The sequence below is a fragment of the Amborella trichopoda genome, chromosome 2 (assembly GCF_054954075.1).
Source record: "Amborella trichopoda isolate Santa Cruz 75 chromosome 2, AtrichopodaSantaCruz75HAP2 v2.0, whole genome shotgun sequence".
Classification (NCBI taxonomy): domain Eukaryota; kingdom Viridiplantae; phylum Streptophyta; class Magnoliopsida; order Amborellales; family Amborellaceae; genus Amborella; species Amborella trichopoda.
The window spans coordinates 997,679-1,021,322 of NC_142337.1; the positions used below are offsets into that span (position 1 = coordinate 997,679).

The following is a 23,644-nucleotide window of genomic DNA, read 5'->3' on the forward strand; positions in this document are numbered from 1 at the left end:
GTTTGTATGGAATGAGGAGACTACTCTCCTGCAACGGTTAACTCTATGACGGGTTGAGAGGATAGGATCACGTTTTGTTCAAATAGAGGAGAGAGGTGTCAAGGGCAACGCCGTGTTCATTGCCTCCAAAAAAAGTTGGATCTGACTGAAAAACAAAAAATATATATATCTAAGTATATTAAAATATTATATATAAGAAAAGTCTTCTCAACGCCTATAGGCGAAAATTAACAGTGATTTTTCCTACCCTCTTCACCGTTTAAATCGCACGATCACGATTGTTCGGTAGTGTTTCATTTTTCTTTTTTTTTTCTACAAACCAGGATAACCTGAAATTTGGAGTGTGTGTACATCTTAGTGAAGCACACCTAATAAAAATATAAAAAACATAATTCGTAAAATTTATCAAAATACCCCCGAAACCTTTCGGTGGTATTTTGGTCAATTTTTTCATGTAAAATATTTTTTTGATATTTTTTGTAGATTCGTCTACTTTTTATGAACACACGCTCCTAATTTCAATTTATTCTGATTTGTAGAAGAAAAATGAAAAATAAAACACTACTGAACAATCATGACTACGATGAATTTTGGACAGTGATGAGAGTAAGCGAAATCACTGTTCATTTCGCCTATAGGTGTTTTGTAGTACCTTCCTTTATATATATATATATATATATATATATATATATATATATATATATATATATAAATGCTAGCATAAACCCACTAGTCTACAGCTATATATGAGTTCAACGGCTCAAATTGAATTTGACTGGATCGATTGATCACGATTACATTTCATATTTGATTTTTTATTTTTTATTTTTTCTGTAAATCCAAATAACTTGAAATTTTAGGTATGTGTTATTTAAAAATGGAATAATCTAATAAAAATATCAAATATGATATTAAGTCATATCCGTCAGATCGATCCAGATTGAATCTAGGTCATTTTAGTCATATGTAGTTGTAGACTAGTGGACCTACACCAGAAAATATATATATATATATATATATATATATATTACATGAAATATATATATTATTTAAATATTATAACTAAAAATATAACTATAAAATATTATCTAAATATTAAATATGAAATATTATGTAAATATTAACACTATTCGGGTTGAGATCGGGTCTACATAGACTCCGACCCAAACTCGAATAGTATTTGGGTCCAAGATTTTGACCCGGACCCAACTGTCGGGTCCAATATTTGGAACGATTCCCGGACCTTGGTTGAGTCCAATCGTCAAGTCCTAGATCACATCCGAACCACTATTGGATAATATTTTAGGTGGCTTCTTGGGCATTCTACTCTGTAAAGGTTGATTCAATTGCTGTTCTATTGGTAGCAGAGAAGGGAATCGGTGGTGCATCATCGATTGGGAGGCAATCCGCATATTTACCCCAACTTTGCCATGCTCTCGTGATATTGAAATTATATCTTTGTCGGCTGCCTATGGTCGTGTTTGGATTGTGATTTGTAGTGTGTTGCTCAGATTGTGATACGTTGTGGATTGTGATACGGTATGAGTTGTAATCTTGGATTTTTATTAGAAAAAATTGGGATTAGCTTACTAGTTCATATAAACATATGAACCCAATAACTTAGATTGAATCTGAACCGATTTAACGGTCATAATCTCATTTAGTATATAAATTTTAATTTTTTTTTTTCTACAAATCCAAAATGAAATTTTAAACACATATTCTTATCATCAAAGCACACCTAATAAAAATACATAAACAAAATTATTTGTAAAAATCAAATGACCAAAATACCCTAAAACTTTTCGAAAGTATTTTGATCAATTTATTTCATGTGAAATATTTTTTTGATATTTTTTGAAGATTCAACTATTTTTTATAAATACACTTCTAAAATTTTAAGTGATTTGAATTTGTTGAAAAAAATTAAAATTCAAATACTATCTGACATCCGTGATCGTCAGATCGACCCAGATTAAATCTAGACTGTTGAGCTCATATGTTCATAGGAGCTAGTGGGCTAATCCCAGCTTTTTCCTTTTCTATTTGCACACATCTCATTTTCCTTTTATTCAATGAATTTTTTAGTAACAAATACAGTTATTGATCTTGATTCCAACAAGTCATATCAGAGCGAGAACACACGTGTACATGCACACTTAATTAGCTCCGCGTAGGCCTCCTCTCCCCTTAGTTTTAATAATACAATAAAAAATATAATTATATTAAACATGATTTTCTCTTCTACATACTTCAATGTAGTACAAGAAACCTGCTACTACCCTCTAGTCTCTATAATAACACAAAATAAGCTTTTTCAAAAACTGATTTCAAATTACATTACTTTGAAAGGAGTTTTAATAATACAATAAAAAACATAATTATATTAAACATGATTTTCTCTTCTATATACTTCAATGTAGGACAAAAAACCTACTACTACACTCTTGTCTCTACGATAACACAAAATAAGCTTTTTCAAAAAATGATTTCAAATTATATTACTTTGAAAGGGATTGTATACTATGAGATCATTTACTTTTAATACAAAAAAGCCACTCTATACTTTTAGCCACTAGATGTGAAATCCAATATATCATAGTGTGTCACAACATTCGAGAAATTTTATTTTGGACTTTATGCTAGATCAATGGCACATCCCCAACTATCTAATTTCATATCTAATGGTCAATAATGATTGTGACCTCCTTGTATCAAAAGTAAACACTCGCATTATATACATTTTCATTTTGAAATAACATCTCGTATTTTCTAATGCAAAAAATACAGTTTTCTCTCACTCTCCCTCTCTCTCTCTAGTTGAAATACACGCCTAATGGATTAGCTCCAACATACTTTTACTCGCAAAAGATAAAATCATCATAGACTAGGACATGACCACCTTGGGGGAGTTCTCAGATCTCTGTATGGCTTGTAACTCCAAGATAGGATGCTAGATCGTATTCAACCCAAGACATGGAGTCCTCCAAAACCTCACAAGGTACAAGCTTTCCCCTAGCTTCTAGGACAAGGTAAATTGCTAACCTCTGACAACCTAAAGTAAGATTCAGCTTAACATATACTTAATGTGTAAAAATCATTAAAGAATCATTAAAAATCATTAAACATATACTTAATGTGTAAAAATCATTAAAGAAACATGAGAACACTTATCCATTCAATGCCCTTATATACATGATAAATGGATGGGGACATATCAGTTTATCAGACTTAACCTAAGGCCCTGTTTAGCATCTAAGAAAGCGGTTTTCCTAGAGAATCTCTAAGAAACTAGAAGCCTAAAGAAAAAGTAGAAGTAGAAAACTGTGTTTGGAAGCTGAGAACCCTTGTTTCGCAACTAGTTTGTGGAAACCGGAAAAAGCTCAGGCTAGAGCTTGAGAAAAAGAGAGCGAGGTTAGAGAATTGACAAGTGGATGAGGGGGGTCTCACCAGGGAAAACATGGTAAACAGGTCGTTTTCTCTTGTTTTCTGACTTACCAAACAAGGACTACTTTAATCCATCTCTCGAGTCTTTCAGGAGACATGATAAATGGATGGGACATTCCAGTTTATCAGACATAACCTAAGGCCCTGTTTAGCATCTAAGAAAGCGGATTTCCTAGAGAATCTCTGAAAAACTGGAAGCCTAAAAAAAATGTAGAAGTAGAAAACTGTGGCTGGAAGCTGAGAACCCTTGTTTGGTAACTAGTTTGTGGAAACCGGAGAAAGCTTAGCCTAGAGCTTGGGAAAAAGAGATTGGGAGGGAAAAGAGATCGTGAGGTTAGAAAATTGACAAGTGGATGAGGGGGGTCTCACAGGGGAAACATGGTACCTGAGAAAACAGGTCGTGTTCTCCTGTTTTCTGACTTACCAAACAAGGACTACTTTAATCCATCTCTCGAGTCTTTCAGGAGCGGCTGAGTCCTCCCATCCCCAGAAATAGGACCATGATATGAAAGTCATTGATCCTACCGATTATGTGGAATGTTCGGAGGGAGAGAAACAGAAAAGCATGAAGATGAGACAACTGAAAAACAGCAAATTTTAGCAATCGTTTTGGCTATAATGGCTGAATGATACTCGGTTCGAGAACAGTATCAGCGAATAAGGTGGAAAGATCTTATCTGCAAGTTTAGATAGAATGAGAATCCAGAGAACCATCAGATTGAAAAATGGAAACCCCCCCCCCCCATCCCCAAGAAGCACCATTAAACTAAATTTTAATAAAAGTTCATATGGAAATCATGGAAGGTCAGGAGTAAGAGGATCATCAGAGACTGTGAAGGAAGGTAAGCACCTCATGGGGTTGCTACTGCAAATGAGTGTGAGGACCAACCTCTCTTCGAGGGGCTCAAACTCTTACAATTGTCCGAGGAGCATAAAGTGGTTGAACTGGACTCACAAGATATAGTTAATTAGTGTCGTAAAGGAGCTAATATCCCATGGAGATTTAACACATTATTAATGAGCTAAGGGACACCTTCGCAAGGAAGGAGAAATCCTAGTGACCTACTGCTGCAGAGAGGCTAATATGGAAGCAGATAGCCCAGCTAAAGGAGAGGTCAACTATTCAGCTTTCATAGTCAATAGACTTTAGGCATCTTGACCCAAAGATTTTTCTAATATAAAATGTATAGCACTATATACACCTTCTGGTCTACTTGTAAAGAATGAAAGGGTTAAAGAAATGTTTTAGTGTTGAAAAAAATGCAAGCAGAGGATACGTATGTGCCCATGCAATGCAAGCACAAGGCTCATGCATGCATACACCTACCACAAATAAGAAAAGTATTGAAGACCAGATAATTATATTTTTATTGTTTACTTACAATAACACAATAGGATATGCCAGTGACAAAAGAAAAGTACTTACAATAACACAATAGGATATGCCAGTGAAAAGAAAAGAGACAAGAATCACCAATTTCTACATTAGGAGATAAAACGGGCCATAAAGATGCTCTCACACTGCCCTGTGTAATGTGTGAAATTCTACAATACGATTCTTTAAAGGCCATGAGTTTCAACAACTCCGCATAGTTTCATCAAGGGCAGAGTTGAAATCACTTAGCTTACACTTAAACATGAACATGGGCATTCATCTGACAATCATTTCTTTCCTGTAGTAACTCCCACCACAATATTGCTCACCTGTATCACATAGATATTTGGTTTGGGGGTTGGGGTTGGGGTTGGGGTTGGGGTTGGGGGTGGGGGGGGGGGGGGGGAGGGAAGAGAGAATATTTCAATATGAAGAAAAGAAAATTTCGAACTAGAAGAAAAGGAAGACTCTGCAATCATTAAGTCGAAGAAAATTACAAAACAAAAAAAGAAATTACCAATTTGCCACTATCATCCATTGACATAGGGTTCTCAACAACAACAGTTTGGCTGGGTGCATGTGGCATCGACTACACAATAGAAGACAAAAGAGCAATATTATTGCAAGGAATTAATTCTTTTTCCTTTTCTTCAATAGTGTAAACCAAAAAGCAATATTATTACAAGAAAATTTTCCTTTTTTCCCGAAAGTGGAAGCATTAACAGGTTTCTTCTCTCTCCCCTTTAAGATGATACACTAATAGTTTTTTGAAGGGTAGTTAACTTAAAAGCTACTTTCAGAAAAGCTTGACTTGAAAGCTTTTACTGTTATAAAATCCAAATTATCAAGTGAGTTCAAGTATGTAAGGAAGTTTGACATCATACTGTTGAAGTAGAGGGGCTGTGAGCCGGCATATATCCATTCGGACCATTGACCGGCATGGGGACTTGCATGTTGCTCATCTGAAAAAGAGAGAGAGAGAGAGATCAGATGATACCATATATATATATATATATATATATATATATATATATCCAATGGTCATGATCTTATTTTGTATTTGAATTTTCATTTTCTTTCTATAAATCCAAATTATATGAAATTTGGAGCGTCTATTTTTCAAAACTAGGAGGATCAAATAAAATATAAAACAAAAAATTCACAAAATATAAATTGACCAAAATTCTCCTGAAACTTTTTTAGGGTATTTTGGTCCACTTGTATTTCGCGAATGATTTTTTTTATATCTGTATTAGGTGCGCCTTGATAACAAGAATGAACATCTAAAATTTCAAGTTATTTGATTTGTAGAAAATAAAAATAAAAATTCAAATACGAAATGAGGTAATAACAGTCAAATCAGCCCAGATTCAATCTAGACTGTTGGCTGACACTGTAGCAGCTGACAGAATCCATTCCCTATATATATATGTATATATATATATATATATATATATATATATATATTTTATGGATTAAAGCATGAGAGAGAGAGATGGTGTGTAAAAATGCATATGTTGGTCAAAGATCATGAATACGTACAAATTGTGGGTCTATATATTATCATCATAAAAGCTTTTTCCCATCTAATTGGAGGTCGGCTACACGAATCATGGTCCACCATTCTGCTCTATTAAGGCTTATACCCTTAGTAAGGCCATAAGTCTTCATATCTTTTCTCACCACTTCCAACCATGTCCGTTTTGGCTTACGCCTCACCCTTTTTGAGTCTTCCACTTGAACTAACTCACACGTCCTAGCAGATGTTGTACTGGGTCTACGCCATATATGACCAGCTCATCTACGTCTACTTTATCTCATCTTATCGTCTATTGGTTCCATACTTAAATTCTCCCGAATGTATTTATTTCGACTTATATCCCTTCTTGTCTTGCCACTCATCTACCTCAACATCATTATCTCAGCTACATCATTCTGTGGATATGTTTTTTTTTTGACCACCCAATATTCCGACCCATAAAGTAAAGTCGGTCTTACAGTTATCCTATAGAACTTGCCCTTCAGCTTCATTGGTATGCGGCAATCACATGAAACTCCAGTTGCACATCTGCACTTCACCCACCTAATTCTAATTCCATGTGTGAAATCTTCCTCAATCTCTCTATTTTCCTAGATTATAGACCCAAGATATCGACCGTGCGCTCTTTTTGGTATTTTTTGGCCGTCAATCTTAACTACTTCCTCGTCTCTACTCTTATTATTACTACACGGGTGTGGTTTCCATAAGGTTGCAACCTTAAACAATCCAATTAAGGCACACCTTCAAATTTTATCATAACATATAATTTGTTATGTAAAATATTCTTAGCATTATCTCAAAATATATTTTCCTATCTAATTATAAAATTTTAAACTTTAAAAATGGTTAAAATCAAGTAGATCTATAAACATATGAAAATGTTGAAAATGGACAGTCTAGATAATTAAGATGCACTATTTCTAAGACTTGAAATCTTTTTTTTTTCCATAGTCATACATCTCGAAGTTGAGATGATCAATTAGAGGGTTTTTCAACATTAAAACAACTTTTTCCAATCGATTTTTAAGGTGCATCTGTAGTTCTACATTTTAAAGTTGCAACCTTATATAAACCTTTTCCTTACTACACTTGTATTCCATATATTCTGTCTTTGTCTTTGTAAAACATTTAGATTCTAGAACATCCCTCCAGAGTTGAAATTTTATATATATATATATATATATATATATTTTAGGTGTGTATTTTAATTTTTTCTACAAATCCAAAGAGGTGTGTATTCTTCAAAAATAAGAGAATCTAATAAAAATATCAAAAAAATAATTTGCGAAAAATAAATTCACCAAAATACCCCTGAAAAGTTTCGAAGATATTTTGGTCAATTTATTTTTTTTGAATTAATTTTTAAATATTTTTATTAGGTGCGCCTTGATGAGAAGAATGGACGCTTAAAATTTCAAGTTACTTGGATTTATAGAAAAAAAAATTAAAGTTCAAACACGAAATGAAGTCATGACCGTCAGATCGGCCCAGATTCAATCTAGGCCGTTGGGCTCATATGTTCATATGAGCTAGTGCGCTAATCTTAACATTTTTCAATATATATATATATATATATATATATATGGGTTATTCTACCTTTCACACCCCTCGAAAAACAATAAGTCACATTTAGAGAGGAATGTGAATAGTAAATTTACATAAAATATCCTACTCATAAATTTTTTAATACAAAATTAAAGGGCATCTTAGTCAATATTTTTAAATTAGGAGCCAAACTATGAAAAATGGTTTCAGTTTTGATGTTAAAAGTCAATTAACTGTTTATCATCCATTTTCTCTACCCTTCTCCAAAACTCACCAAACCCTCCCTCACTGTCAACCTGCAACCTCCCCAAACTCTCTCTCTAGATTCCCTCTCTCCCTTTCTCTCAATACACCACTTCAATCTCCAAGGACTTTCTTCTCCAAAACTCACCAAACCCTCACTCACACTCAACCTGTAACCACCCTCACTCTCAACTTTCTCTCTCTAGAATCCCTCTATACCTCTCTCTCTTGCTCTTGCCTAACTGGTCATCATGGTGTCATGCGGTTCATAGGCATTTAAGGTCTTGGAATTGTTTCCCTGCTTTGGCGCCCCGGATGCACTGCCCGAGACTCTCTATTCTAAAAAATACAGCACATCAATCTCCAATGCTTTTCCTTCTCCAAAACTCACCAAACCATCCCTCACGCTCAACCTTCAACCTCCCCCAACTTTCTCTCTTTCAAAGCTCTTTCTCCTTTTTGTCTCACTCTCGCCCCAATACACCACTTCAGTCTCCAATGCTTTTCTTCTTCATCTCCTCTCTCTAACTACCTTCTACAGCCCCACTCCTTAAAATGGGTGCCACATTTGGCTGCAAATATCCGACCCCCAAAAAACATCACCTAGGTCTTTTTACAGCATAAGCCCAATGGACTAGACTAAAGGAGAGGGGGTGGTCACAGTCGAGAAGTGCAGAAGGCAAATGCACTTTGGCCAACAATTTTCTAGCCCATCCATTTCTTATCTTTATTTGGAGGGCCTAATAGAGGCGCAAACGTGTGCAAACCATATTTTGGAAACAAAGATATAAAAAAAATTAACACAAAAAGGTGATTGTTCATTTATGGATCCTTCAATTTGGGTCATTGGGCTTATACTATTCCGAAGCCTGGAAGAGGGAGAGAATCTTTCTAGCAATAAAGCGTATAGAGAAACTCTTATAAAAGAGGACATGACAGAGAAGAGTTGTTAAGAAAGAAACTACCCAATATATAAGAAAGTCTTTTATTCTGCAACATAGGTTTTCATGGAAATAAGGAAAGAGAAAAAATAACTAAAGAAATAGAATTAAAGAAGAAAGAGTGCAAGTATAAACTCTGGGAGGTGTTTGATATTCAGGCGAATAATATGCACACAAGAACTATAAGAAAGACATATTGCATGCACATATTTATAGAAGGCATTTGAGCTGTCCGGCGAACTGGAGAAAAGTGTCTTTGTATAAGAAGATAGTTGAGATTTGTTACTAAGACTATTGGAATTGGCTTACACAGAAATTTTAGGAGGTTTTGAGGAATCAAATTGAAGGGCTAGGATTGCCTCTAGTGACCCACAAACACACACTCAAGGCAATATATATTGAGAGAGAGAGAGAGAGAGAGAGAGGAAGACAATTATAGAAGCATCACTTACCCCAACATTTGTAACATATTGACATACTGCACATTTGACTGAAGGCGATCCATAGGGGTACATAAGAGTTACATGACACCTCCCACAGCTCACATGAGCAACAGGATAAGCTGCTTGATACGCATTAAATTTTTCATAATCAGCAAAACCGAACAAGTCGAGAAGGAAAAGAAAGGGAAAAGGAAAGAAGTGGAGAGAGAGAGAGAGCTATGATGCCATTTACAGCTAGGTTACTAATTTTTGTCATCCGACATTCATTCTTGAAATATCCAACATGGACATTTTTTTAAGTATCCAGCATGGATATGGCACCCATTTATATATATTATTATATATACATATATATATATATATATATATATATATATATATATATAGAGAGAGAGAGAGAGAGAGAGAGATTTGTTCACCACAAAAGTGCATATAGTAAAACTATAGCACATGCAGACATCATTGTTTTGACTTCAAAAGAATAAGAATATAGCAGAACTTGTACCTTCTCGTGCAATATTTATTGTATGACAGCATGAGCATCGAACACTAGATGCTCCACGAGTATACATAAGCAGTTTACGACAACCCCCACAAATAAGCTGAGCCATTTCCATCCCTGGATATTCTAACAAGTTAAACACAAGATATTTCCACCTTTTTTTTTTTTTTGGGAAGTGAATACCAAATTCTTATGGCATGAGAAACCACAGAGAAGCAACCAGTTGAAGAAAAAAAGCATCTAAAGATAATGGTAGAATGGTTCCACAACAGTATTAAGAACAATTATCCAAGAACCTTGTAATGTCCAACATAGCAATGACATTGAGTCACCTCACTTACTCGTTTTCCTTTTTGGTTTGGATAAGAAATCACTATAAAGTCAATTGATGGATGCTTTTAATGCAAGACACTGGAAAAATTCAGTTCCATTAGGAGAGTTCTAAAAAAGCAAAACTGGATTAGAAAATAACTGGCTTGAACCGCCAGCATAGCTCTGACCTTAACTCTTTAATGGAGATACAAATTAATGTCAGATGACAAAAAAGAAAACTGGAATAGTAAATAACTGGCTAGACCAGAAAAGAAATAAAAAACGTATGGTGTTAAGATATTTAAACACCTAAATGCATCTCTAACTTGTGATCAGTAAGGGTACTCAATCTTGTCAATCAAGTTAGCTTGGGAAAAGCGGATGTTGCATAGACATGGGTAACTCTCCAAATGGACATGCAACATCTGTTGTTCCCAAGCTAACTTGATTGACAAGTATGACTACACTCACCGATCATGAGTTAGTGACACATTTTAAGTGTTTAGATATCTCAGCACCATACCTCTCTTTTTTCCCCCTTATCTAGCCCCTGACGACTGGTCATAACAGCATTTACCAATGCAACATCTGACATTGCTGAGTGCTGCTACAACCACTCATAAGGTGCTCAGGAAAAATTTATGAAACTGTAAGAGTATTAGACGGAGAGTGATGATCACCTACAAACTTATCAGAATTAAGAGGTCTTAAGAAGTTTTAAAACTGTACAGCATATATAATAGTTGATGTAGACCCCGAACTATGATCTCTCATGTTGTTAGACTACCAAACAAACAAATAAATGAGTTCTCCATTAAAGGGTCAAGATTTACATATACAAGGAACAGTCGGGCACAATGTCTCTGACGGAGGGGGGGGGTTGGTGAGGGCACCCTGTCTCTGGGCACCTAGGCGACAAGGAATCCAAAACGCCTAGGCGGCAGTGTCCGTTTTCTTGAACATTGATAGAATCCAAAGCTTAGATTTCGCAAAACAGTCAAAAATCTCGGATTTGCAAGATTTTGACAATAGAGTGTATGCCAAACAAATCGAAGCGACCCTATGTACATATGGAAATGAGCTTTTAATCATTTTTCATTTGGTATACCTTTTTTACTATTTTCTATTTTTCCTGAATTTTTCCAAATCATTAGGGATTTTAGCTTTTTTAGGGACTTGGGCTGGAATTGTTGAGCTGACTCGCTCAGGGTGCTAGCTGAGTCCCGATGCCAGTCCTGGTTTTTGAGGACTGCCTCAACAAAGGGAGAGTGAAACTAAACAAAAATGATGATAATAATAAAACAATCTGACATTCAACTTCAAAGTGTTTCGAGCATTCGCCAACTTTGATGCTATCTTTAAGGCATTCAGAACTTATCCATGTCTTGGTGCAAGACAACGCAATAAAATGACTTAGTAATTCAAGGACGCAACAATACTCCCGAAGGGGTAGGCCGGAATGCAAGGGTTGCTATTCCAAAATGGATGGAAACAGGGTTTTAACCATCTATGATCCAGATAAAAATCGACACGGCCAGTCTGGTTCTCGCCACATATCAAGAACCGGCTGATTATTTACCCCCATGAATCAGCCGATTCTATCAAAAACTGGCCACTCCTGTCAAGAACCGGCTGATTCTGCCAAAACAGAACCGGCCAGTTCTATCCTTAAACAGCCCACCTTTTTTTTAATGGTAAAAGAATTTCTTTTATTTCTTGAAAATGCCTTTTTAACATCCTTTCTTATGTCTTTTTTTTTTTTTAATGCACCGGGGGCCACATCTTTGTGAGGGGCCCCACACTGAACTCATAACAAGGAGCAGCCTGCCGATCAAGTGAAGAAAACATCTTGTACCTCCTTTTTATAAGTCTCAGCATCCCAAATCCTACACCCACTTACCGATGTGGGACTAAACTTAGTAGCCTTGCCATCTTTTCTCCTCTAAACTAAGACAAGTAGAAACGCGTTTATGCAAATATTATAGCATAACGTAGATAGAGGGAGAGAGAGAGAAAGACTCATTCATAGCCACTTTTCAGGCCATAATTTTCAACTCTCTCATGTTGGTAAAATTTCAAGATGGCTCGTTGCACTTCCCATCAATATTATTGTGAATCTCTCTCTCTCTCTCTCTCTCTCTCTCTCTCTCTCTCTCTCTCTCTCTCTCTGTATTATGTGGTAACTACAAAATTCAACTTTTCTTTGTTGGTTGGTTGGGTTTTATCTCAAAAATATTCCGTAATCTAATGCTCTCTTTTAAAATTAAAATGCATATTTTATCCATCCTTCACAAAAAATTGAAAATTAAAGTGATCTCCTTTAAATCTCTCTCCCCCCCCCCCTTCCCCCACGGAGATTCACAGTATTTACATATTCTCGTTAAAATAATGAAAAACCATAATGCAATACCATTTTTTTCTTTTAGAAACCTAAAAAGGTAGATTTCTGAGAAATTTTCATGATTCTCCGATCCGGATTTCCGATACGACCTAGGTTTTAGTGGGGCCGATTCAGGTCACCACTCCGTTTTTTTAAAACGTTGGATGGAATAAATATTTAGAACAAAGAGAATCTTCTGCACATATTCTTGTAAGTGCATTTGAGAACATTTGATTATGTGCACTGGCAGTAGATAGTGGGAAGGTAGGGGAACCTTAACTAACGCAAAGACATTTTAGTGAATGTTACAGGACATGGGCAATGCTAGGTAAGAGGTTGGAGGTGACTAGAGGGGACATGGACTTGATCCAAGAGCCAAAAACCGGAAGTAGGTAGATGTTCATCTAGGAAATCCGCTGGTGAGACATTGAGGATATGGGATGGCAGACTATTATGCTATACACATTTTGTAGACACTGGTATAATCAAACGTATATGATGGGTTTATGTTGTAGGTTTTACACACATTTTGTTCTATTCTAGGTTTGCACACATTTTCTAGATAGTGGTACAATTATCACAAGAAGTCCCTCAAATAATTGTCTACAATATCTGAAACTAGTATGCCTGGTAAAGGGAACCCATACCAAACAAAATTCTTGCGTTATTAATTGTATCCCAAAAAGGAATGTGAATAAGAAAACAAAGTGACAATTTTAGTGCCTAAAAAAAAAACACAGCTACTTTCTAGGTTTTCAAAATGAGGTCTTTAGGAGGTTCTGAACTCTAGGTCCTTAGCCATATTGTTCCTCTCTATCAGTCAAAGGAATATCTTCTAATTGCTTTTTCATGTATGTTCATAAATTCAATGTAAAACAATTTTACAACAACAAACAGTAAAATAGATATAGGGAAGAATGGAAGAACATGATTCATGTAGCCGATCCCAAATAATTGGGATCAAGATTGGATAATGATGATGATGAAACAGTCAAATGGATAAGCAGATAAACTGTCAAAAGTTATATTAAAAAAAATAAAAAATTGTCAAAAGGTTTCCTATGTTACAAGCTCCGACATTTTAAAAATAACATTTATAATGAGTTTTAAGACAATAATATACTGTTACCCGAGTCAAACTTATTTACAAGAAAAACAAGGTGGATACAGGCAAATAGTATTAGTAAAACTTATGCAACATTTCAATCTTCAACGTTCGACTGAGACAAAACTCGTTTCAATTCAGGAAAACTCGCCTGGTCAAATCGTCTCATCCAGAGATCAAATTTTACAAATGGAAACTCAAGATGTGGCTATGATCTCACAACTTAAAATGTTCAACCTTACACACACACACACACACACACATTATGACATTAAAATGGTTCACTCCAGCATGCTACTCGTGTAGCATGACATAGGGGACAAGCTGGGTTCATTTCCCAATTAAACCACCTTCTATTCTTTCTTTCTTTCTTTTTTAACAGAACAAATAAAAAAGCTCAATGAGCATTTCCAAGTAAGATATTTGACTGGGCGAGTGGGCTCAAGTTTGGAACTTTGGAAAGCATCTACTCACAGTTACCATGGATGGGGTTTGAACACTGCTCAAACTACTCAAACCCTTATCCATATCACTATCTCCCATGTAATTTTATCATCTTTCGATAAGTAGTCTCCCGTATAAATTATATTTTCAGTTTTCAAATTGCTAGTATATTTTATCATATCAATAAATTTGTTAGTATCCATATCAAGTAACAAAAAGTGCCTGTATATTCCTTATTAAACATAAACAATCAAAGATAATTATTTGAAAAGAAGTAAAAGATGTCACCACAATCTTACAAACACATTAAACAACAGGGGATCTTAAATCCAACTTTAGAGGAGCACAACAGACTTCGTCATACACGATAATCAGTGTTTTATTAAAATCCATAGAGATTTATTTGCTCATCATAGAAACCATGAACATCAAGAGATAAATATATATATATATATGCTTGGGCAATGAAATAGCAAGGCGATGTAGGGAAACAAAAAGGGCTGACCAGGTGGTGGAGCAGGGGTTATCGTATTGCATACTGCACAGCACACATTAGTTGCTCCTCGAGGATAAAGAAGAGTGCTTCTACATCCACTGCAAACAAGCTGGCTCTGCATACCTGCTATTGTATACATACACATATTTTAGCCTGATAAACATGTAAAATGAAAAGGAAAAAAAAAAAAAGAAAAAAAAAAGGAAAACAATGTAGGTGTAAACTGGATAAAAGAATTAATATTATTGAACCTTCCAAGAGGAATTAACCACCCACACAACAGAGAGTTAACTGCACAGAATACTTCTTAAATCCTGTCATTCACATATAAATAAATTTCACTCATGAACAATAACCCATTTTTAAAGGGAAAGTATTTATGTCTAGTTATATAATTATTGCAACAAACTTCAAAGAAGAGAGATAACAATCACCAACAATGTATTCCTCATACCCATATAGCTACTCAAAAAGATTCATGCATCAAGAAGGCACGGAGTACCAGATGCAGAGCCTCAGGATTATTAACAGAACATAAGCACCTAAGAGAACATGTAAAGCAAAAAGCCTATAAGGATTAACTGTATCAAGAAAATCCTGAAGAAACCAGATAAGCAAATAAAGAACTATTGCACAAAGCATATTTTGATAGATGGGAAGTTTAGAATGCTGCCCCTCCCTAGTGTCCTAAACCACTTCAACCAAGTAGTGGCCCAGGTACAACAAGCAAAAACCATCGTGGTAGCATCTTGCAACTTTTACAGCCTCGATTTCATGTAGCAAAATAAAAATTAGCCCTCTCACTATTTTATCTAAAGGAGATTATAATACGTCAATCTATCCAATTATATCTAGATTTTATCCATGAGCAAATTCCATCCAAAATAACACACATCCAAGTATTTTTTGGAAGATAAGTTCATTGCTTAAATTTTTTACGACAAGAATTATCACCTAGAAAATGAACATCAAATTTCAATGTCCGTCTATTTTATGATCTAGATGTAGGACTTTTTCCTGAAAGGAAGCTTCCAACACTAAAAGTCATTCAGAGAACTGAACCCCACTTCCATCCCCAACCTCAAACGTAATCCTTTAAACATTAGTCCTACTAATGCCACACCCCGCATGCAAGAGTACCGTACCCTACCCAAATATCCGAACACTGATCATCCTACTACAACCAACATTAACTCCCAAGTCTCAAAGACTTGAATAATCCACATACAACCACAAATACCCTGCTCTCCCAATAATGCTTTATTAACAACTCTAATACTTCTAATCACTAGAACTGACCCCCTATCAACATCAGCCTACTAACACCCCTCCACTTGGCTAAATGGAACTTACGCCCCTTAGAATGCTTATTTTTATAGAATTCTCTTTGAATCCTTTTAAAGCTTCTAGACCAACACTAGCCATAACATAAAAAAGAGACAGAAAGTAGACCTAATTACCAGACTGTTGCTCTAAGTTGCTTCATGAGTGTCCTTGTGCCCCGAAAGGATGAAAACTGACTCTTCTATTGGCCAATTTTCCTCTTGCACTTGTCCATGACAAGGTCGCAAATGCTCTTTTTAAGATTACTGAAACACAGAAAGGACAAGTTACATGCCTGAGACTGTTTCTTCCTTGCATCCCAACCAAGATGGCACCAACTCCAATTGATCATTGAATGGAGTGGTAATATCTATTTCCGTCCTGGTCTTTCTAGCATATGTTATTTATATCATGATGGCTCTTATACTCCAACAACCAGTTTGTTTTTTTCTTCCTTTTTATCAACATCCTAACTAGGTTATATATACTAACTGCTGCACCCTAAATGTCATCCATACATGAGGAATTATCCTCCATAATTATTTTTTAACTGATAGGCTTGATCCTGCAGTTAGTTTGGTATTAAATACGTCAAAAGATGAGTGCTTTTTAAAGCCATTCTTAATTTTCATTGATATCTGATATAATGTATTAAGGGATCCTTGAACAACCATTATCTTCTGATAATCATTTCAAAGTAAGCCAAAAAATGTTCTAGTTTTAGCTTTTATTATTTATTCACCCCAGGGCTCTCACATCAATCAGTTTTTCCATACCTAATATGACAAACTAGAAAAATAAAGACTTCTTCATGGATATCATTGTGATCAACATGGTGGCCACTCCCCAGCAATAGGTTGCACATACTTAATCCCACTCTAGCAAAACCCAATGCCCACCTCCTCCCTCTACCAAAAGTATCATGGTTAAACTAAGCAAGCACTTTCAAACTAAACAAATATGCAGATAAAGAAATTACAAAAAAAATAATCAGTTTAAGGTTTTTCTCCGAAGCCTTTCACAAACCATCTATCATTCACTTGGAAGGTTTCAGCGATTGTATAATTGCCACCGTCCTCCATCCCCTATTGATTTGCAAATTAAATCTAGGACTATTGATAAAAAAAGAGGTAGTGAATCAAAAATCATCTCACTTCAAAGGTCTCAGTATACTTCAAGCCCAATGTGCCATTGGTATGGATAAAAAGAGGCAATGGACCCAAATGTTCCCATTATTTCACCTACTATCCTAGCTTGTTAGGGTCCATACTCCATAGTGGTATAGTCCACAATTCATAGTTCCTATAATCATCACACACATAGAATCCGAGTCTTCAATAAGACCAATACAAAATGATGTAGTATAAAAGATAAGAAATGTATATGCCATAAGAACATTTACTTTTGGTATAAGGAGGTCACAAATGTTCACGATTGCTAGATGTGAAATCGGGTGGTTGAAGATGTGTCAATGAGTGGGCACAAAGTACAAAATAAAATTTCTCAAATGTTGTGATACACTTCAGATCCAATGGCTAAGAGTGATTATGACCTCCTTGTACCAAAAGTGAATGGTTATGTGGAACTCAATTCATAAAAGATAAGATGCAACACAAAAGAAAAAAGGGCAATGATTTCATGCAACAGTTGTATCATAGCATGATGCACCATCTTCAAAAATAATGTTAGGGCCATTTGTTTGATCCAAAATTTAAAATATATACGCTTTTCACTCTAATGAACAATCACAAAAAAGAAAATTTGAAAACCTAACCTAGAAAGTATTTTTTTAGCTCAATTAACATAGGCCTTTCATTTTGACAAGATGCTTAGATCTAGCCCTTAGAGGTATTTTTTCTTTTCCAACTTTTTTAGATGGCTTTATTATCATTAGATGAACAATGTCAAAAAACAAAAAAATGATTTTGAGTTTCTAGAGGATAATATCTTAAAATTCACCAAATGAATGGTCTAGATTCGTTGTTGGAGGTGAATTCATTTTGACAATATCTAGGGGTTCAAATTGAATTTTTTTTTTTTTGGCTTGATTATTGAGATGGAGAGAGTGTGTGTGCAAAATTTTGAGTCATACAAATACCACAAACATGGTTTTCTAGAATTGTGGTTGCATCATACTATGATACAACCGTTGCATGAAATCATTGCCCAAGAAAAAAAATAGGAGATCTTCAATTCTTCAATTCAATAATTTAATCAACATCCACATTCGCCTTTTAGGGTTTAGGACTTGAGTTTTTTCACTTTGGGGAGTTTAGAATACCCCAAAAAAATCATTTTCTCCCTTTTTCATGCGTCAAAAGACCCTAAATGCCCTCAGAGACAAACTTATTACTCCCGCCTGGGGTGGCCAAGGGCTAGGTGTTAAGCGGGTGCCCAAGAACTGGCGCCCAAACACCCTTGCCGAGGCCTAGGCGAGGCGGCACAGGAACCCTTGGGCACTTAGGCGGTGGGCCAGCCTTTTTTTATACACTAGCTTAAATGTTATTAAAAGGTTGCAAATGATAGGAAAAAAAATTAGAGAATTATGGGGATGCCATGGGCATTCGCTTTGGTTGGTTCCCCACAACATCACACTATTTCCTCCAATTGCTACCTTCTAACAGTTGTCATCCAGGAATCTCATGTCAGTCAATGGCTTGATTTGAATCACAATTGGATATAAGGCTTCAAAAAATTAATAAAATTTACCCGTTATGATCCCCCAAAAACCAGATGGACCTGGCTGCCCCAAGGACTCCTCCCAAAATTTAATTTTTCACAGCCTCCTCCACTGGGGGGTCCAGGCTGCATATCTTGTTTTCTTTGCTAATCTACAACGGCTAGGGAGATCCAATGGTTTTCAAAATCAGCTCTTTTAATTTCTACATTCCCCCACTTTTGAGCTTCTTTCTTAGACACTTTTGAGATTCTTCAGGGCACTAAATGAATCTTAGACAGGCCAAAAACAAAGAACAACAGATAGAAATATGCATGATAAAATCTTCCATTAGACAGCATATCTCAAGCGAAATGCACAAAGGGGTAAAATTCATCTAATTCCCTTTTGAGGTCCAGATTGGCCAAAGGCAGATAAATCTCATATAACTAGACATAGTAGTTAAGATTTTCTAGCACCATCCTTTACGTAGAGTTCTAGTCACTGAATCAAGGTAACTCAAGACTCATCAAAATGTGATCTCAAGTCGAGAAGCCATTCCATCAGTATGGCATCTTAATGCCCAAGGACCACTTGCAATGCAATAAATTAGTCGATAAGGAATCAAAATAGATACTCCTCATTCTCGCGGGGTACTGTGTGTGGATCCAGTAGATCTACAGACCTATTAGCGACCACTTTAAACTAGTCCTGCCATCAGGTTTAAAGGGGAAAGCAAACCAACACGCTAAGAATCCAAAGAAAAAGAGACACATTGTATAGGCCATCTAATTTAAAAGTCCGATCTCAGCATCATAGCGGACTTCTATTTATTGAATCATGCCCATAGCAAGCCTCTACAGAACCTCTTCTACTATGTTTGCCGATGCCACATTCTTGAGAAGCAATGAGAAAGAAAGTAACAAATTGAATAAGGCTCAAGCATTTGACAGCAAAGGATAGAATCTTCACCTTAAAAGGTGCAAGTCCAGATGGCAACCACTAAATAGCGACCTGATCAAGGGGTCCACTGCCATACAGACCGTCCTTAAGACTGCAAGGATCTTGAATGCCGGTTTGTGTTAAGATGGTTTAAAGGGGCTAGGACACGAATTGTGCCTCTTTTCGGCATACCGCATTATCATTTTAGAGGGTCATGGGACAAGAAAGAAGCTTTATAAAAGAGCTAAATATGCTAATCCAAGTCATCACTCAAGCATGTAGAAAGATAAAATAAAAATCCAACCCACGTAGAGAAATGCCTTTTCTTGATCAAATTCATCAATCAAGACCACCTATCCATTTCTCTAACTGTTGTTCAGAACCTCAAAAGCAACAAATCCAACTTTAAAATATATACATCCTTCATACTTAAGGGCCATAGCATTTGGCAACAATTTCATTTAGTTGGTATTAAAAAAATCGAGAATCCAAAATTGGTTCCCCATAATGAGCCAGTTTATCGACCAACACTTATGATTTTAGCGAAATTTACTAGTTCTTGTTAAATATGGGGTGATGACACAATGGACAATCAAATCAAGGATATCAAGAACCACCATCCAAGTCGCACTTGAATCCCAATATATCATATACATAAACAGGTGAGTGAATAAGTAAATTATGTCTTCAGGCATCTATGTTTGTGCGTCCTTTGCAGTACATTTTCACACCACAAGCAGACAATTTGGCAATTTTCTCATAAGATTCAGCTATAATAACAATAGAACATGGTTCCCTTTTCATAATGAACGATCAAAATATCAGAAATGGATTGAGAAGTAAAAGCACAAGAAAAATGGATCCATAACGCTATCAAGCCAGTGTCATCTTCAAGAAAACTACTGTATCACCTAAGAGCAAAGAACAAGCATAAAAACACAGACAATGACTTGAATAAGAAGTACGCAAAATACCAAATACGGCAAAACAGGTTACTATCCGTAGCTCGAAAAATTGCAGATTTTTGCAAACTTTAGAAACTAAATACCGAAAATAGCTCTGATAACCGAGACAAATTATACAATGCACTAGTTTTTGCCAATAGTACATATTCTCCATGATTTTTCCCTTCAATGCTGTCTCCGCTGAAACTATGAATTCCAATAATCCAAAAGTACGAGATGCAACAGAACGCAAAAACAACAAATTAACCACCATAAAAATCCTAGAAACTGTAAACTTAACACAAAACTCAAGGGATTTACCTCTATAATGGCCGGAAAACCAGAGCAACAAGGATCTTCACCCAAATAATGGAAATTCCAGCCAAATTTTTGCGATTCTCACCGAAATTTCACGAATTCTGCCGAGTTAGAATCTCAACGAATAATTGGGGAAACTAGATCGAAACCCTGGATTTTCACGGAGAATTAAAGAAATGGCCCTCGTTGAATTCAAAAGAGGAAAAAAATCAAAATCGGAAGATTTTTTTTTGCGTATTTTATGACGAGACTGGAAAGGGCAAGAGATTTTAATTATCTATCAAAATTAGGGATAAACGAACGAAGATAATAGTATATAAAAATAAAAAATATATATTAAATTTCGTGAGTTCGAAACAAACGTTTCTTCTTTAAAGCTTAAACGATGTAATTATAAATAGTTTGGTGACGTCATCTGACTCTAGCACATCGATTAAGCACCCTAATTTTCATTTGAATATCTGTTGTAAGCCTAATGTTTGAAAATTGGGCTTAGAGGGTTTTTTTTTTTTTTTTTTTTTTTTTTTTTTTTTTTCTTTTTTCTTTCTTTTACGAAGTAAGATCGGTGTGTTTTGCACCATCCACTTTGACAAAAGGCTCATGTATAGGTTGGGGCAGCCTGGTGCATGTCAATCTAGATCCAAACGGGCCGAAGGGTGGCGCATGTCAATCTAGATCAGAACGAGCTGTAAGGGTGGTGCATATCAATCTAGCTTCGAACGAGCTGAAGGGTGGTGCGTGTGAATCTAGATCCGAACGAGCTGAAGGGTCTTGGCTTTGGCCTTGGACTAGCCTAGCCAGCAACATTTAGCGCAGGCACAAGGTTTTTTTTTTTAGAGCACATCACCAGCCAAATAGATTTAATTTATGTATATCAAAATGTCTTTAAATAGCCTTATCTATATTTAGTATGTCGATCAAAATCTAAAATGTCTTTTAAATCAGTGTGAAGTTAAAATGGACGATATAAATTACTACAGCTTCACTTGTACATGAAATGTTATCATCTTATAAAAAATTTTGCCTTTGTTATTAGGTAAATATATGCCATTATTCTTTTCTATGACCCCTTATTATCATGAGAACTTTCCCTAAATATTACGAGTTGATTTCACACAAAATGTGCATGTCCTTACAAGTATGAAAAGTATAGTGCTTAAATTAAGGTGAATAATCTACTCTAAGTAGATGATATTTGAGGTGTGGTTTTATAAAACTTCCCCTAAAAAAATACTTTTTTTCAATTAAATATAATAATTTATGTAGTTGATCCTAAGTAGTTGGAATAAGACTAAGATAATGATGTTGATGATGATGATGATAATAGTAATAACCACAAATTGAATTACTATTGCATACTATTTTGTGGAAACTATTAAAATTTCTTAGATATTCTACACCTATCGAAATACTAGTGTAATAAAAACCAAACTTTGTGGGGGTATGATTCAATCAAAATCGGATTTTCAAAATTTAAAATATGAATTATAGTTTCAAAGTACGAAACATATTATATCAAACCGTGTCAAATTATGTTTAGTTAATTTCTCAAAACCAATTGATCTAATTGTCAAATTTTTTATCAAACCTGAGTTTTGCTAGTGAGCAAACTAACCAACTCATGGGTCACTAGACCAACTGGTCGCTACGATCCGGTCTTGATAGTTGTACCAAACACATTTATTTTAAAATAAAATCATGAGATATCCTTAAAATTCAATACAACAAGAAGGAAAACCTGTGATAATTAAGAAGTGGTTTGGACTGAACAACAAATAACATATGTACATAAAAAAATTAAAATGAAAATGCCTAATACATATTTCAAATTAAATAAAAGTAAACGGTCTAATATGTTCCTCTATTCTTCAAAATAAAGCAAGAAATGGTCAGGGGTCTACACGACCATTTACATTTCATGTTGTTCAAACTCAAAAAGGTTTCGTGGTTGAAATAGTTTTCACACATCAATAAACTCAAACAAGCATTTATTTGATTAAAAAATTCCAGAATCCTAGGAATAAATTGTTTGACCGGGCCTGTACACGACACATGTAACTTAAAAAATAAAGAAACACATATAAATAAGACCATTTACTTTTAGTAAAAAAAGACCACAAAAATCGAGGGTGTTAGGGCAATTCAATAGTCGTACAAGCAGTAGAAGTGCATGTCCTTGCTCTTTATACCAAATTGGAAAATTCCCTTCAAATAGAAATATTCCACACACACATTCATTTTAACTCTGTTCATATGACTGATATCAAATAAACAAATTGTTTATGTTTATCCAATCCCTAATTGTTAAATTATCTTAACCATGGTTAAACACATATTACTATTGAGATTTGCCAAAAAAACGCAGGTTCCTAACATGTTATCAAACAAAAGAATTTGACAAAGTATTTCAGACAAGTTATCAAACAAGAAGATACGCATTTGTAAGAATATGTTATTGGCTAGTGGTTGCTTAATTACAAAATTATTGAAAGATGGTTGATTACTCAGAGAATTTCAGAGAAATTGGATTTTTGTAGAAATTCAGACAAGTACCACACACAAAAGAAATGCTTTTCTTATTAATTATGTTCTTGTTTGATGGTTAGGTAATTATGAAAACCAAAAGATTTCATACACCTGAGGAATAACATTTACTCCCTCCAGTAAAACCCAATCTAAAAGTAATTT

At 35.2% G+C, this 23,644-nt stretch overlaps 1 protein-coding gene across 6 annotated transcripts; it reads right to left on the reverse strand.

The window, feature by feature from the left end:
* Positions 1-4,791: 4,791 nt before the first annotated feature.
* LSD1 (LSD1 zinc finger family protein) lies at positions 4,792-21,258 on the reverse strand. Of its 6 annotated transcripts, none has more exons than XM_011622493.3 (8): positions 20,960-21,258; positions 15,025-15,087; positions 14,783-14,896; positions 10,040-10,153; positions 9,544-9,653; positions 5,707-5,784; positions 5,340-5,411; positions 4,792-5,151 (listed from the first exon to the last, which is right to left on the reverse strand). In XM_011622493.3, exons 3-8 carry the CDS (start codon positions 14,892-14,894, stop codon positions 5,110-5,112), a joined length of 528 nt encoding a protein of 175 aa, XP_011620795.1. In that variant the 5' UTR covers positions 14,895-14,896; positions 15,025-15,087; positions 20,960-21,258; the 3' UTR covers positions 4,792-5,109. The 6 variants fall into 6 exon arrangements, with proteins under 6 accessions (XP_011620795.1, XP_011620796.1, XP_088713342.1 ...); XM_011622494.3 differs by having other exon boundaries at positions 14,783-14,899; XM_088857216.1 differs by lacking the exon at positions 20,960-21,258 and adding an exon at positions 15,228-15,399.
* Positions 21,259-23,644: the final 2,386 nt, after the last annotated feature.

What these genes read in the sequence shown, in the direction of transcription:
- LSD1 (XM_006836335.4), bottom strand. Translation starts at nt 14,894, where the DNA reads ATGCAGAGCCAGCTTGTTTGCAGTGGATGTAGAAGCACTCTTCTTTAT. An exon ending in AATAAATATTGCACGAGAAG is followed by an intron (nt 9,654 to 10,039) that starts GTACAAGTTCTG and finishes CGTATCAAGCAG; the next exon opens with CTTATCCTGTTGCTCATGTG. An exon ending in AATATGTTACAAATGTTGGG is followed by an intron (nt 5,785 to 9,543) that starts GTAAGTGATGCT and finishes TCTCTTTTTCAG; the next exon opens with ATGAGCAACATGCAAGTCCC.